The following is a 13,478-nucleotide window of genomic DNA, read 5'->3' as shown; positions in this document are numbered from 1 at the left end:
AAGTGACACTCTGACGTTTCTGGACACTTCTGGACCTAACTTCCCCCCCCCCCACCCCGCCCCCTTCTTCTTTTCCTAGCTTTTTTGCCTTTTTTTTTTTTTTTTGAGACAGGGTCTCACTCTATCACCTAGGCTGGAGTGCAGTGCTGTGATCATAGCTCACTTCAACCTCAAACTCCTGGGCTCAAGCAGGGTTAGCCTCAGCCCCCCAAATAGCTGAGTCTACAGGCACGTGCCACCATGCCAGGCTAATTTTTCTACGCTTTGTAGAGATGACAATCTCACTGTGTTGCTCAGGCTGATCTGAAACTCCTGGCCTCAAGTGATCCTCTCACTTTGGCCTCTTAAAGTGCTGACAGGCGTGAGGCACTGTGCCTGGCCTCGACCTAGTTTTTAAGAAGACTAGCAACTTCCACTTTGGTCTTTTGGAACCCTGAGCACCATGTTGAAAGTTCAGCTAGAAAGAGTGATTGGAGAGGCTTTGAGACTGTACGGAGAGGGAAAGGGGCCCAGCTGAGCTCAGCCTTCCACCATCCCCACTAAGGTGCCAAGAATGTAAGTGGAAGCTATCTTGGACTCCCCAAACCAGCTCAGCTACCAGCTGAATACCACTGAGTGACCCCCTGAATGCCACATGGAGCAGAAGAATCACTCAGCCGAGCCCTGCCTGAATTCCTGACCTGTGAAATGATATATAATAAACACGGTGGTTGTTTTAAGCAACTGATTATGAAGTAGTTTAAGTGGCCTTAGATAACTAGAACACTGGCTAGAAAAAAGGGCTTGACCAGGAGCACTGACTCCCAGGTGCCCTTCTATAGAGCCTCAGCAGGCAATCAGGAGGCTTTTGCTAGGGTCTACACCTGGGAGCTAGGCTTATTTTGTTCCTCTGTTGCTTAGCAAGCAGACTGCAAGGACCTTGGGCACAGGTTTTCAACAGATGGGCTTAGAGGTATAAACTGGAAATCTTCTCTGTCTTTAAACTGATGAAAACAGGAACCAACTTTGAAATCCATGACTCACTCCGACCTGCTCACAGAGGATACAGAACTAGCAGCAGGATATTACAGCAACATCAATAATGAGATCTGATTAGACCAGAATGTAAAATTAACATTGTTACGGTTTGTACTAAGGAGAGAAGAGTGTTATGTACAATATTTAGAAGTTGGTTTTGAAACAAAGATTTTAATTGGCTTCCACTAAGCGAATGCTTCTTGGTTAAAAAAGGAAAACTCAGGTGTAGTGTAGGGTGAGGCTGAGAATTACCAGCCACTGAGTAAGGGTCCTTCTGCCCATTTCTCATGAGAATGCCATTCTGGCCAGGCATTCCTCACCCACTGAGGAGTGGCAAAACATCCAGGTATCTCAAGCCCAACAACACCTTCGCCTATTACACCTTCCTTAACAGGCTGCTCCCTGGCTCAGGAGAGCTGGCCAAGGGCTTTGGAAAGCTCAGGCCAGAGTTTCTCAAAGAGTGGTTCAGTGACCACCTGTGTCATAAACACTAGACTCTATGGCTCCAGCTGGACCTGTTAATACCAAATCTCTCAGCCTGGAGTCCAGAAATAGTAATTTAAACAACTTCTCTAGGTGATGCTAATGCATTCTTAAGTCTGAGAGCTACTGGCTTGGGCTTCTCAAAGCCTCTTTTATCTTCAGGTATGCCTTAAGGTACACTTTCCTTAACCTGTTTCCTGTTCTCCTACCCCATTTATGATTCGGTGCCAATGATGCTCTGGGTCCCTTGGGCAAGGCTCCATGCAGGGAACCATCCAGTAGGTTGGGACCAATGATGAAAAATACAGATTAAATATTGGCTCAAATTGGAGGTCTGTGTTTGAATACCGGCTCTACCATGTATCAGCTGTTTTACTGCAAACAATTATTTGACCTTTCTAGGCCTCTGTTTCTTGGTCTCTAAAATGGGAGCATTAATAGCACCCACCCCACAGGGTTGTTGTGAGAACTCAACGGGATAAGGCATATAACACAACTGTATCCTTGGTACTTATTATATGTGATTATATTGTAGTGAGGGAGGGACTGGAAACCATGACACATGAGCAAAAAGTTGAGAGAATAGAGAATGTTTATCCAGGGGAAGAAATAACATTGGGAACACCTGACATTTTCTAAGATACTAATGATTATTGGGAAGAGAAATTTATATTTGTATCATGTGAAGTGATAAGACTGGAAGTAGTTATAAAACTTACAGGGAAATGGATTTCCCTTGATAATAGGAAGGACTTAGAAGTTGAAGGATAAAATGTCCAGCCTTAGGAAGTAATGAGTTCCCCATCACTGGAAGTGCCCAAACACAGGTGGCTGGATATGTGGCACAGTGAAGAGATCGAATCCTGGGCTGGGAGGTAGAACTGCATAATTATAAAGATCCCTTTCCATCTTGATTCTGTGATTCATGACTCCAAGTTTATTTAGAGAGCATAAGAATCCACTAAAAAAAATGGTGAGGGGAGGGCATCTTTGCAAAGTGGCTCCCAGGCTGGTTCTTGCCTTCAAGCTTGGGAGACCACACAATCACCATTAATCAACTACCTTGGAGCCAAAATCTGTTCCCTGTAACTTGCATCCACTGGTCCCAGTTTTGCCTCTAGGACCACAAAGATCAAGGCCGATTTCTCTTTCACTCCATGGTTTGCCAAATATTTACAGATGGAGAGCGTGACCCCATACCTGCTGCTTCCCTACCCCTCCCCACACCAGGTCTTTTCTTGAGTAGAATTGCTTGTTCCCAGTGCCTGTCAATGAAGTCTTAGCTCCTGCTCCAGCTGGTGTCTTTTATATTAAGCTGATTGCAATTATGGTGCATGTTTTAATAGGCATAGCCTCATTAATTTGAAATGTACCTACATTGGGCTGAGTTTATCTTTGTACCAACTTAAAAAAAAGTTTGCTAAGCATATTCATTGCCTTAAGATTGCAGAGCAATATTTAAGCTTCTTATGAGAAGTAATTGTTTTCAAATACCCTTAAGCTCTTCAGAAAAATTACTAGGTCGGTTACAAATCCATCCTACCTCTTCACTGAGACTAAACTAAAGGACCACCTCTAAGCAACTTTATTGGTATCTTCTTGTTTGCTGTTTGAATTAAACTCCCTTCTTAAATATATTTCCTAAGTGCTTTCAGTCCTAGGAACAGGGCAGGTGAGGGTGGGTGTGTGCCTGATGGGGGTGAGGTTTGGGAAGGAAATATCTTTCTTAGGTTTGGTGATGGGACCCAGGGGATACCAGCTCAAATGTGCGCTTACCAGGCAAGCTACCTAGCTGTGTGCAGTGAGCTGGAAGTACTTAAGGCAATAGGGAGTAGGGGTGTCGTTGCCACAGGGGAAAACCCATACCCTCCTGAGACATTTATACTTTGGCAAAGGGAGTTGGATTTTACTGGCAGATAGCCATTTTGTGATGCTTTTCTTAAACGCTGAATTACAGCAATGCGTAGGAAAGGTGTGACTGCGTGAACTCATTAGAGATTCAGGGGTGTACTAACAAGGTCTAAAAAATGTGTAGAGAGATTGGCCCATTTAAAAGAACACAGCACTTTGGGTAAGGAAAAGGAATCAACATCAACAGAACATATGATCAGATCCCTGAAGGAATACATTTATCTAAAGATACAGAGTAAGGTACCAGGAGCTTAGGGTATTTTGTCTTTGAGATAATTTGTGTTGAAGGTGGGTCTTGAGAGGTACAAATGGGTAAAATGGGCTGCATACGCTTAAAGGGGCCGTGCCTGGCAGAGGAGCTGATTCAGAGGCATAATGAGATGTGCTCATTTAAGTAACGGAAGGAAATTTGAGAGATGCCTGTTCACGGGACTGAAGGGGTATAATGAGAGGTGTAATGAGAGAAGGGAAGGGGAAAGGCTCTCTTGGGTCTCAGGTGTGATGACTCAGATGCACAAAAGCTTGATGAAAGATGCTAGATTTGACAGGATGGAGGACCGGCAGGGCTGAATCTGACAAGGAATCCAGGGAGCACACGCTGGCAGGCCTGGGAGAGGGGGGATCCGCGGAGGGGAGCCACAAAGGGGACCAAGGCACTAGGGAAAAAAGCCCCAAGTCTATAATTATCTTCTCAGAAAAGATATCCAGTGGCTTCAAGTCTTTGAGCCACAGCTTATATAGAGGATATAGAGGGTAAGCAACCTTTTCCTTCTGTCCCCTTCTCTCTGGACGGGAGTAGGGAAAATGGGCAATTGTGCAGTGTGAACACTGAAGTAAAGATCTCTTAACAACGTGAACCGGGTATGAGGGCACGTCTCAGAATTTGCTTGTCCAGTAACTTTGAGGTTTGATAGGTTCTTGAAGATGGGAGTGAGTAGGCTAGGCTGAATTTGGAAGTCAGTGACTTGAATTATACACTATCAGCCTAGAACCAAATCTTCTGATCTCTGTACCCCACCCACAGTCCTGTCTTCAACTGCCACCCCAGGCTCTCCTTTCCTTAGCAGCACTGGCCTCCACATTGTCAGCTCCCTGAGAGCACCTAGGCCACCCCTTCTAACTTGGCAGCTAGTTTCATATAACGGTGGTAACGGAGTTCCAGCTCCATCTAGGTGGGTAACACAGGAATTTAAAATAGTCAAGTGGCAGAAAGTTTCATGCCAAGGGGGCTCTAAATCATCTTTTTAGTAAAAAGAAAAGTTCTTTTTCATCTAACTGAACACTCTCTAGCTACAATTTAAACCGGTTCTCCTCTGCAAGGTGCTTTGTGGCCAGTTTTAACCTGTCCAAATAATACTCAGGTATTTGGACATGCACCTTAGTTTCTATTTCTTTTAAAACTAATGGCTCTCTTCCTGTTAACCCTATTCTTCTTAAGCCTTGCTTCTCAAGCATCACCTGGGAACTTGTAGAAAATTTAAATACTAAGTCTCTAGCCCACACCTGCTTAATCCCAGATCCTGGGGGTGCAGCCAAGTGTTTTAACATCCTCCAGGTGATTCCTATGCAAGCTCAAGTTTGCAAGTCACTATTCTAAAATATATAGCAAAGGGTTAAAAGCCCCTGACTGATATTAAGCAAAGTGGAGAGCACATTCTGACTCTTCCACCCCACTCTGCTATTAATACGTCAGGACTCTGCCCTGGAAAACAGCAGAAGAGCATGTACATTTTGGAGATGCAGGATAATAGAAAACACATTTATTGAGTATCTACAATTTGCCAGTCACTGCCTTTACACATTTAATCCTTAATGTATGAGGCTGTTACTAATCTTACCAGATGAGAAAACCACGCTCGGAGAGATTACATTAATTTGCCTAAGGACACAGATGCTAAGTAATGCATGGGATTTGAGCCCTAGACTAAGTCAAATGTCTTTTTAATCCAGATATGATGATTCCTATGTAAGGGTCATGAGTGGTAAATTCATACATGCAAAAGGAATCCAACATTACTGTGCATCACTATTCTTTTGAAATTGTACAGATCATACCGTGTGTGTGACCAAGGTGTGCCATCTTGCACTTTTATTTTTATTTTATTTTTTCAGCATATTATGGGGGTAAAAATGTTTAGGTTACATAGACTGCCTTTGTCCCACCCATGTAAGAGCTTCAGGCGTGTCCATCCCCCAGATGGTGTGCACTGTACCCATTAGGTGTGTCTATACCCATCCCCTCCTCCCCCTCCCATCTGCCTAACACATGATGGATGTTATTACTATATGTGCACTTAAGTGTTGATCAGTTAATACCAATTGATGGTGAGCACATGGTGCTTGTTTTTCCACTCTTGTGATACTTCACTTAGTTAGAATGGGTTCCAGCTCTATCCAGGATAACACAAGAGGTGCTAGATCACCATTGTTTTTTGTGACTGAGTAGAATTCCGTGGTATACATATACCATGTTTTATTAATCCACTCATGTATTGATGGGCACTTGGGTTGTTTCCATATCTTTGCAATTGTGAATTGTGCTGCTATAAACATTCTAGTGCAGATGTCTTTTTTATAGAATGTCTTTTGCTCTTTTGGGTAGATGCACAGTAATGGGATTGCCACATCAAATGGTAGTTCTACTTGTAGCTCTTTGAGGTATCTCCATATTACTTTCCACAGAAGTTGTACTAATTTGAGTCCCACCGGCAGTGTATGAGTGTTCTATCTCTCTGCATCCATGTCAACCATTTATTGTTTTGGGACTTTTTGATAAAGGCCATTCTCATTGGAGATAAGTAATATCTCATTGTGGTTTTGATTTGTATTTCCCTGATGATTAGAGATGTTGAGCATTTTTTCATGTTTGTTGGCCGTTAGTCTGTCTTTTTTTTTTTCTTTGCAGTTATTTCTTTCTTTTTTTTTATTATTTCAACATATTATGGGGGTACAAAAGTTTAGGTTATGTATATTGCCCATGCCCCCCTACCCCCCTGAGTCAGAGGTTCAAGCATGTCCATTCTCCAGATGGTGTACTTCGCACTCATTATGTTGGGTATACACCCATCCCCTCCCCGCCCCACATCTGCCTGACACCCAATTGGTGTTATTCCCAAATGTGCACTTAGGTGATGATCAAGGAAACCAATTTGATGGTGAGTACATGTGTGCTTATTTTTCCATTCTTGGGATACTTCACTTAGTAGAATGGGTTCCAACTCCATCCAGGAGAACATAAGAGATTCTATATCACTGTTATTTCTTATAGCTAAGTAATACTCCATGGTATACATATACCATATTTTACTAATCCATTCATGTATTGATGGGCATTTGGGTTGTTTCCACATCTTTGTGATTGTGAATTGTGCTACTATAAACATTCGGATACAGATGTCTTTTTTATAGACTGTCTTTTGTTCTTTTGAGTAGATGCCCAATAAGGGGATTACTGGATCAAATGGTAGGTCTGCTTGTATCTGTTTAAGGTATCTCCATATTGCTTTCCACAGGGGTTGCACTAGTTTGCAGTCCCACCAGCAGTGTATGAGTGTTCTTGTCTCTCCGCATCCATGCCAACATTTATTGTTTGGGGACTTTTTGATAAAGGCCATTCTCACTGGAGTTAAGTGATATCTCATTGTGGTTTTGATTTGCATTTCCCTGATAAGAGATGTTGAGCATTTTTTCATATGTTTGTTGGCCATTCTTCTATCTTCTTTTGAGAAATTTCTTGTTTGTTTTTTTTTTGTTTGTTTTTTTTTTTTTTTTTGAGACAGAGTCTCACTCTGGCACCTGGGCTAGAGAGCCATGGCATCAGCCTAGCTCACAGCAACCTCAAACTCCTAGGTTCAAGCGATCTTTCTGCTTCAGCCTCCCAAATAGCTGGGACTATAGGCATGTGCCACCATGCCTGGCTAATTTTTCTATATATATATATATATATATATATATACACACACACATATATATATATATATATTTTTTTTTTAGTTGTCCATATAATTTCTATTTTTAGTAGAGCTCTTGCTCAGGTTGGTCTCGAACTCCTGAGCTCAAACAATCCGCCCGCCTCGGCCTCCCAGAGTGCTAGGATTACAGGCATGAGCCACCGCGCCTGGCTGAGAAATTTCTATTCATGTCCTTTGCCCACTTTTTGATAGGGTTGTTTTATTTTTGTTTTTGCTGATTTTCCTGAGTTCTAAATAGATCTAGTTATCAGTCCTTTATCAGATGTGTAGCATGCGAAAATTTTTTCCCATTCTGTAGGTTGTCTGTTTGCTCTCGTTACTGTTTCTTTGGCTGTGCAGAAGCTTTTTAATTTAATCAGGTCCCATTTATTTTTGTTGTTGCTGTGATTGCCTTTGGGGTCGTCTTCATAAATTCTTTGCCTAGGCCAATGTCTATAAGAGTCTTTCCCATGTTTTCTTCTAGAATTCTAATAGTTTCACACCTAAAGTTTAAGTCTGTCATCCACCGTGATTTGATTTTTGTGAGAGGTGAAAGGTGGGTCCTGTTTCAGTCTTCTACATGTGGCTATCCAGTTTTCCCAGCACCATTTATTGATTCTTTTCTCCAGAGTATGTTTTTGTCTGCTTTGTCAAAGATTAGATGGCTATATGAGGATAGTTTTATATCTGGATTTTCTGTTCTGTTCCACTGGTCTGTGTCCCTGCACTTGTGCCAATACCATGCAGTTTTAATAACCACAGCCTTGCATGTCCTTGGCCCACTTTTTAATGGGGTTGTTTGATTTTTTTTTTTCTTGCTGATTTTCCTGAATTCTATGTAGATTCTAGTTAACAGCCCTTTATCAGATGTGTAACATGAGAATATTTTCTCCTGTTCTGTAGGTTGTCTGTTTGCTCTCATGATAGTTTCCTTGGCTGTGCAGAAGCTTTTTAATTTGATCACGCCCCATTTATTTATTTTTGTTGTTGTTGTGATTGCCTTTAGAGTCTTCTTCATAAATTCTTTGCCTAGGCCAATGTCTATGAGAGTTTTCCCAACATTTTCTTGTAGAATTCTTAGTTTCACGCCTTAGGTTTAAGTATGTTATCCACCATGAATTGATTTTTGTGAGAGGTGAGAGGTACGGATCCTGTTTCAGTCTTCTACATGTGGCTATCCAGTTTTCCCAGCACCACTTATTGAATAAGGATTTTTTTCCCCAGTGTATGTTTTTGTCTGCTTTGTCAAAGATTAGATGGCTATGTGAGGATGGTTTTATATCTGGGTTCTCAGTTCTGTTTCATTGGTCTATAACTCTATTCTTGTGACAGTACCATGCTGTTTTAGTTACTACAGCCTTGTAGTATAGCTTGAAATCTGGTAAATGAATGCCTTCCAATTTGTTCTGTTTGCTTAAGATTGCTTTTGCTATATGGGGTCTTCTATGGTTCCATACGAAGCATAGAATTATTTTTTCTAGATCTGTGAAAAATGATGTTGGTATTTTAATAGGGATTGCATTGAATCTGTAGATCACTTTGGGTAGTATAGACATTTTAACAATGTTGGTTCTGCTAACCCATAAGCATGGTATGGTTTTCCACCTGTTTACAGCCTCTGCTATTTCTTTCTTAGTGTTTCATACTTCTTCCTGTAGAGGTCTTTTACCTCCTTAGTTAAATATATTCTTAGGTATATTTTCTTTGTTGCTATTGTGAAGGATATTGAGTCTTTGATGTGGTTCTTAGTTTGTTGTTGGCATATATGAATGCTACAGATTTGTGTACATTGATTTTGTAACCTGAGACTTTGCTGAATTTGCTTATCAGTTCCAGTAGTCTCATGGCAGAATCTTTGGGGTTTTCTGGTTATAAGATTATATCATCAGCAAAAAGCAATAGTTTGACCTCTTCTGCCCCCATTTGGATACCCTTGATTTCCTTCTCTTGCCTGATAGCTCTGGCTAGGACTTCCAGCACTATATTGAATAGAAGCAGTGATAGAGGGCAACCTTGTCTGGTTCTAGTTCTAAGTGGGAATGCTTTCAATTTTTCCCCATTCAGTATGATGTTGGCTGTGGGTTTGTCATATATGGTTTGTATCATCCAGAAATGCAGGGATGGTTCAACATCTATAAATGTACTTCACCACACAAATAGAAGCAAAAACAAAGACCATATGATCCTCTCAATAGATGCAGAAAAAGCATTTGACAAAATTCAACACCCTTTTATGATAACGTTTAACAAAATAGGCATAGACGGGCCATCTTGCACTTTAATCTCGATCTTTTTCATGCTGGGGAAGCAGCAGCTGATAGTGTTGTTTGTTTTTTTGTTTTCTGAGATAGGGTCTCACTCTGTCACCCAGCCTACAGTGGTGTCACCTCACTGCAACCTCAAACTCCTGGGCTTAAGTGATCCTCCTGTCTCCGTCTCTGGAAGGAGCTGGGACTACAGGTGTGCACCACTGTGACCAGCTGATTTTTCTATTTTTTGTAGAGATGGGGTCTCACTCTTGCTCAGGCTGGCCTCAAACTCCTAACCTCAAGCCATCTTCCCACCTTTGCCTCTCAAAAGTGCTAGAATTACAGGCATGAGCCACCTCGCTCAGCCCAGCAGCTGATAGTTGAATGTTGCACTGTGGGATTACAATCTGGGTTTCAGATCATTGTTCTACATTTTTAACTAGCAGCAAATTGCCTAAGTTTGCAGGGCCTGTTTCCTTTGCCCATGGACTATCACTTTTATCCCCATCTGAGAAGTTAGAAATCCAACCCGGCTTCACTTGCCCCAGATCCAGAACACAACCAATTGGCCTACCAAGTCAGCTCATGGATGAAGACCCCCTACCCATGCAGGCCACTGGCACCTTCCCCAGGAACTCATGTGCCAAGCTCTGCAGAAATAATGTATGAACCCTGCAGCATGTAAGAATTATGGTCTAAACAGACCTTTTTAGCTTGTTCATCAGAATATTGTGAGGCATCCAGCCTCATCCTAGTTCTGTAATTCTAGAATTGGTGAACCAAATAAAATGAAGACTCTACCGTCAGCTCCTAATTAGCTGCACCACTGGAGAGGAACAGTGACGTGGTAGATTAAAAAAACTGGTTCTGTTTGACTTTGGAAATGCATTGATTTTTTTTCAGTAGATTAACTTTTCTAATTATATTTTGCACAGTCCAATATTAACAGGCATTTGTATTCCCTCAGCACATATCTGACATTGAGAGCTGGGAGATGCAGCAGACAGTCCAGAAATGTGCTGGTCTCGGGGAATGACAATGCTATGAAAAACCCACACGTGGGTAATGAAGAGAGAACTAATCATACAGTGCTCTGCAAATACTAAAGCATAAGCAAAGACTGCTAAATAGGAATTTTCTACAAACATGTGGACAAGGAGCAAATATTAAAATTCTAAAAAGGATAAACTTTCAAGAAAAATCTTTCATGTTAATGGAGCTTGATGAAAAAATCAGGATGCAAGAGAGGGTCAATGAGTTATCGGGTAGTCTTTCAAATAAAACCTCAAGCAATAATACGAAAGCATTTTAAAAGAGCGTTTAAAATGAATTTTATTGTTTGAATTTTACAAGTAGTCTTTAGAGGCTTCAAACAAGAACTCTGTTGCAAAACTCTAATAAATAGCTTGCCCCAAGTCCCCAAACAAAATGTAAAACAAAATGAAAACTAAACTCAGAAGGATAAGCAAGACTTCAGAATGCTTGGATGTTAGCAATATTTCTCATTTACAAAGAGAGATCAGGCAATGTACAATCTCCTTCATACAAGTCAAAGTGAGAAAGAGACAGACCATTGAAATCTTTACAAAGCACTCCGAAATCTTCTTATTTCCATGATAGAAGTGTCACTAGAAAAAAAAAATCCCATGGAGAAATCACAATCATGAATGAAACTAGCATAAAAATCTGGTAGTGGGGTGTGGTGGGGAGAAGAGAGGAAAATCCATCCTGTTTCAGGGATGGAGAGAGGATGGGAAGGAGATTATTCGGGGCAGGGAACTTCTGAGCAGATGCGGCTAGATTGCTGAATGTTCCCTTAGACCAGAGCTGCCACTGACCAGGCAGAGGACTCAATTATTTGACAATCATGAAGGCAAGAAACAAGGGGGAATCTCCTTAGGTCAGTCAACACTGGTCAGCCCCATGTCTCTGAGCTCTACAGTAGTGAGGGCCGTGGAACCATGGGGACCAAAGCAGCCTGCATCACTAAGACAGGAAAAATAAAGCACATCAGTAATTTCTGCAGCAGAATCCTTTGGATGGCCACAAAAGGATGCAGAAAACGCCGTGCTCAAATTTCACACTGGGACATGCAGATTTCAAAAGCCCATTCTAGTCTCACAGTCATTACTCCTAACAAGCAAGGATTAAAATTCACAATGAAACATTCACTGTTAGCTTGTCCTAGTTACAAATACTGGTGAAATCTTGCTCTGGAGAGAAGGATTTATTAATTGATTAATATAGTCATTTTGAGCAAGTTAAAGAAAAAACAATTTTGCCAGTTTTATCTTTAAAAATCTTAAAAACTATATATACTTTTGATCAAAATGCATTAAAAATGCATATGAAGTAATAAGGTTTTAGTTTGGGGGAATTTTGAAACCAATTAATGTTTGGAGCCAGAAAGCTGCAGAGGGCTTGATTCCAATCTAGTGGAGCTCACTTAAGCCAACCTAAAGAGCCCTAGCTCTGAGCAGCACACCTGGGATCATCTCTCCGGGAAAGGCAGGAGGCAGGAAGTGGCCTCACAATGCAGGATCGAAAAGGGGTGTGGCCCCCGGGCACCATCTCTCTCTGGTTTACCGACTTGCTGGTAAATAACCCCAGTCCTGCCGATCTCTGGAAGACAGGTACAGACAGCACTAGCTCATGCACAAGTCATTCAAGGGAGGTAGGCATTTTCTCAAAACAACTCCCTCTCCAGACATTTTAGGAAAGAAGGTAAGGAAATAGCCCTCTCCACTCCCCAAACAAACAAGTTTTTTTAAAAAAAACTTTATTTTCCTAGGAACAATGACATTCGTCAGGATAACAAGGGAAAGCTTGGGTTACCTGAAATAGATAAGAAAGCTGATGGAAAGAGGCAGATGGGCCAGGGGGCACCCTGGTCCTAGGCCCAGTTTCTTCTTAAATACATGACAGATAAAGATATTGTGCAAAAAAATAGACATTCACATTTTAGCAGTTAAACTTTTATTTTACTTTTTAAAATTTTTATTTCCTTTTTTTGCTTTTCTTTTCTACAAAAGGCAGATAATGATTGTTGATCTGCAATTGTCGTGTTGTGCACTCCCCGAAAGGGGGCAGAGCAGGGAGCTCTGAGAATGCTTTCCATGGCATGAGTTAGGAGTTCCAATGCGCTCAGGGGAGAAAGCATCCCAGGGCCCTCCTCCTGCCCACCTCAGCCTTCCCTAGCTCATGTCTATGGTGTTGAAGACCCATTCCGTGAACTTCTTCAGCTTGTCCGAGGCATTCTGGGACTCCTCCTGTAGCCTCAGGTTGTCCTCTCGCAAGTGCTGAACTTCTGCCTGGAGGTGGGCTTTGTCTTCTTTTTCCTGGGAGGCAGAGCAAAGTAGGAAAGAATTAAGAGGTGTGGCCCACATTGCCCAGCTCTTAGGAGAGTGGCTATAGATCTGTTTCCACCCTTCACCCATTTCTCTCCTCCATTCCACTAATCAGCTGTATAAACAGCCTGGGACCAGGTGCTAAGATACTCTGGAGAGGCTAGGCCTAGGAAACAGGGCTTCCGGAGAGACCACCCTACAGGATTAGCTTGGGATGGGAATACATTAATGTGTATTTTAAAGTTGTTGTTAATAAGGACTGTCTTAAATTCTAGGCAATTGATCTGGTGGCTGATGTCTTGGGATAGTCAAAGTCACCCAAGAAAATAAGCAACATTCAGTTCTCTTGGTGCAAAAGCCCAGATAACAACAACTGCTTGGGAATCTGGGCTATTGACACCTCACACAAGGGATGGGGAGGCTGGGAGAGGACCCAGAGGGGGCTGGCTGAGGTTCAAAGGCTTTCACAAAACAGGGAACAATTTTCTTATACATGTGACAACAAAGGCCTTCTTGCACTG

At 41.8% G+C, this 13,478-nt stretch overlaps 1 protein-coding gene across 2 annotated transcripts in view; it reads right to left on the bottom strand.

Annotated features, from left to right (window-relative positions):
- Positions 1 to 10,759: 10,759 nt before the first annotated feature.
- Positions 10,760 to 13,478, bottom strand: part of SIPA1L1 (signal induced proliferation associated 1 like 1) — a 355,295-nt gene continuing 352,576 nt past the window's right edge. For both annotated transcript variants that reach the window (XM_069488451.1, XM_069488458.1), the window contains one exon: positions 10,760 to 12,948. In XM_069488451.1, the coding sequence (XP_069344552.1) occupies positions 12,805 to 12,948 (144 nt within the window). In that variant the 3' untranslated portion in view covers positions 10,760 to 12,804. The remainder of the gene's footprint in view (positions 12,949 to 13,478) is intronic.

The sequence above is a fragment of the Eulemur rufifrons genome, chromosome 2 (genome assembly GCF_041146395.1).
Source record: "Eulemur rufifrons isolate Redbay chromosome 2, OSU_ERuf_1, whole genome shotgun sequence".
Classification (NCBI taxonomy): Eukaryota; Metazoa; Chordata; class Mammalia; order Primates; family Lemuridae; genus Eulemur; species Eulemur rufifrons.
This window is presented reverse-complemented; position numbering and strand designations above follow the sequence as displayed.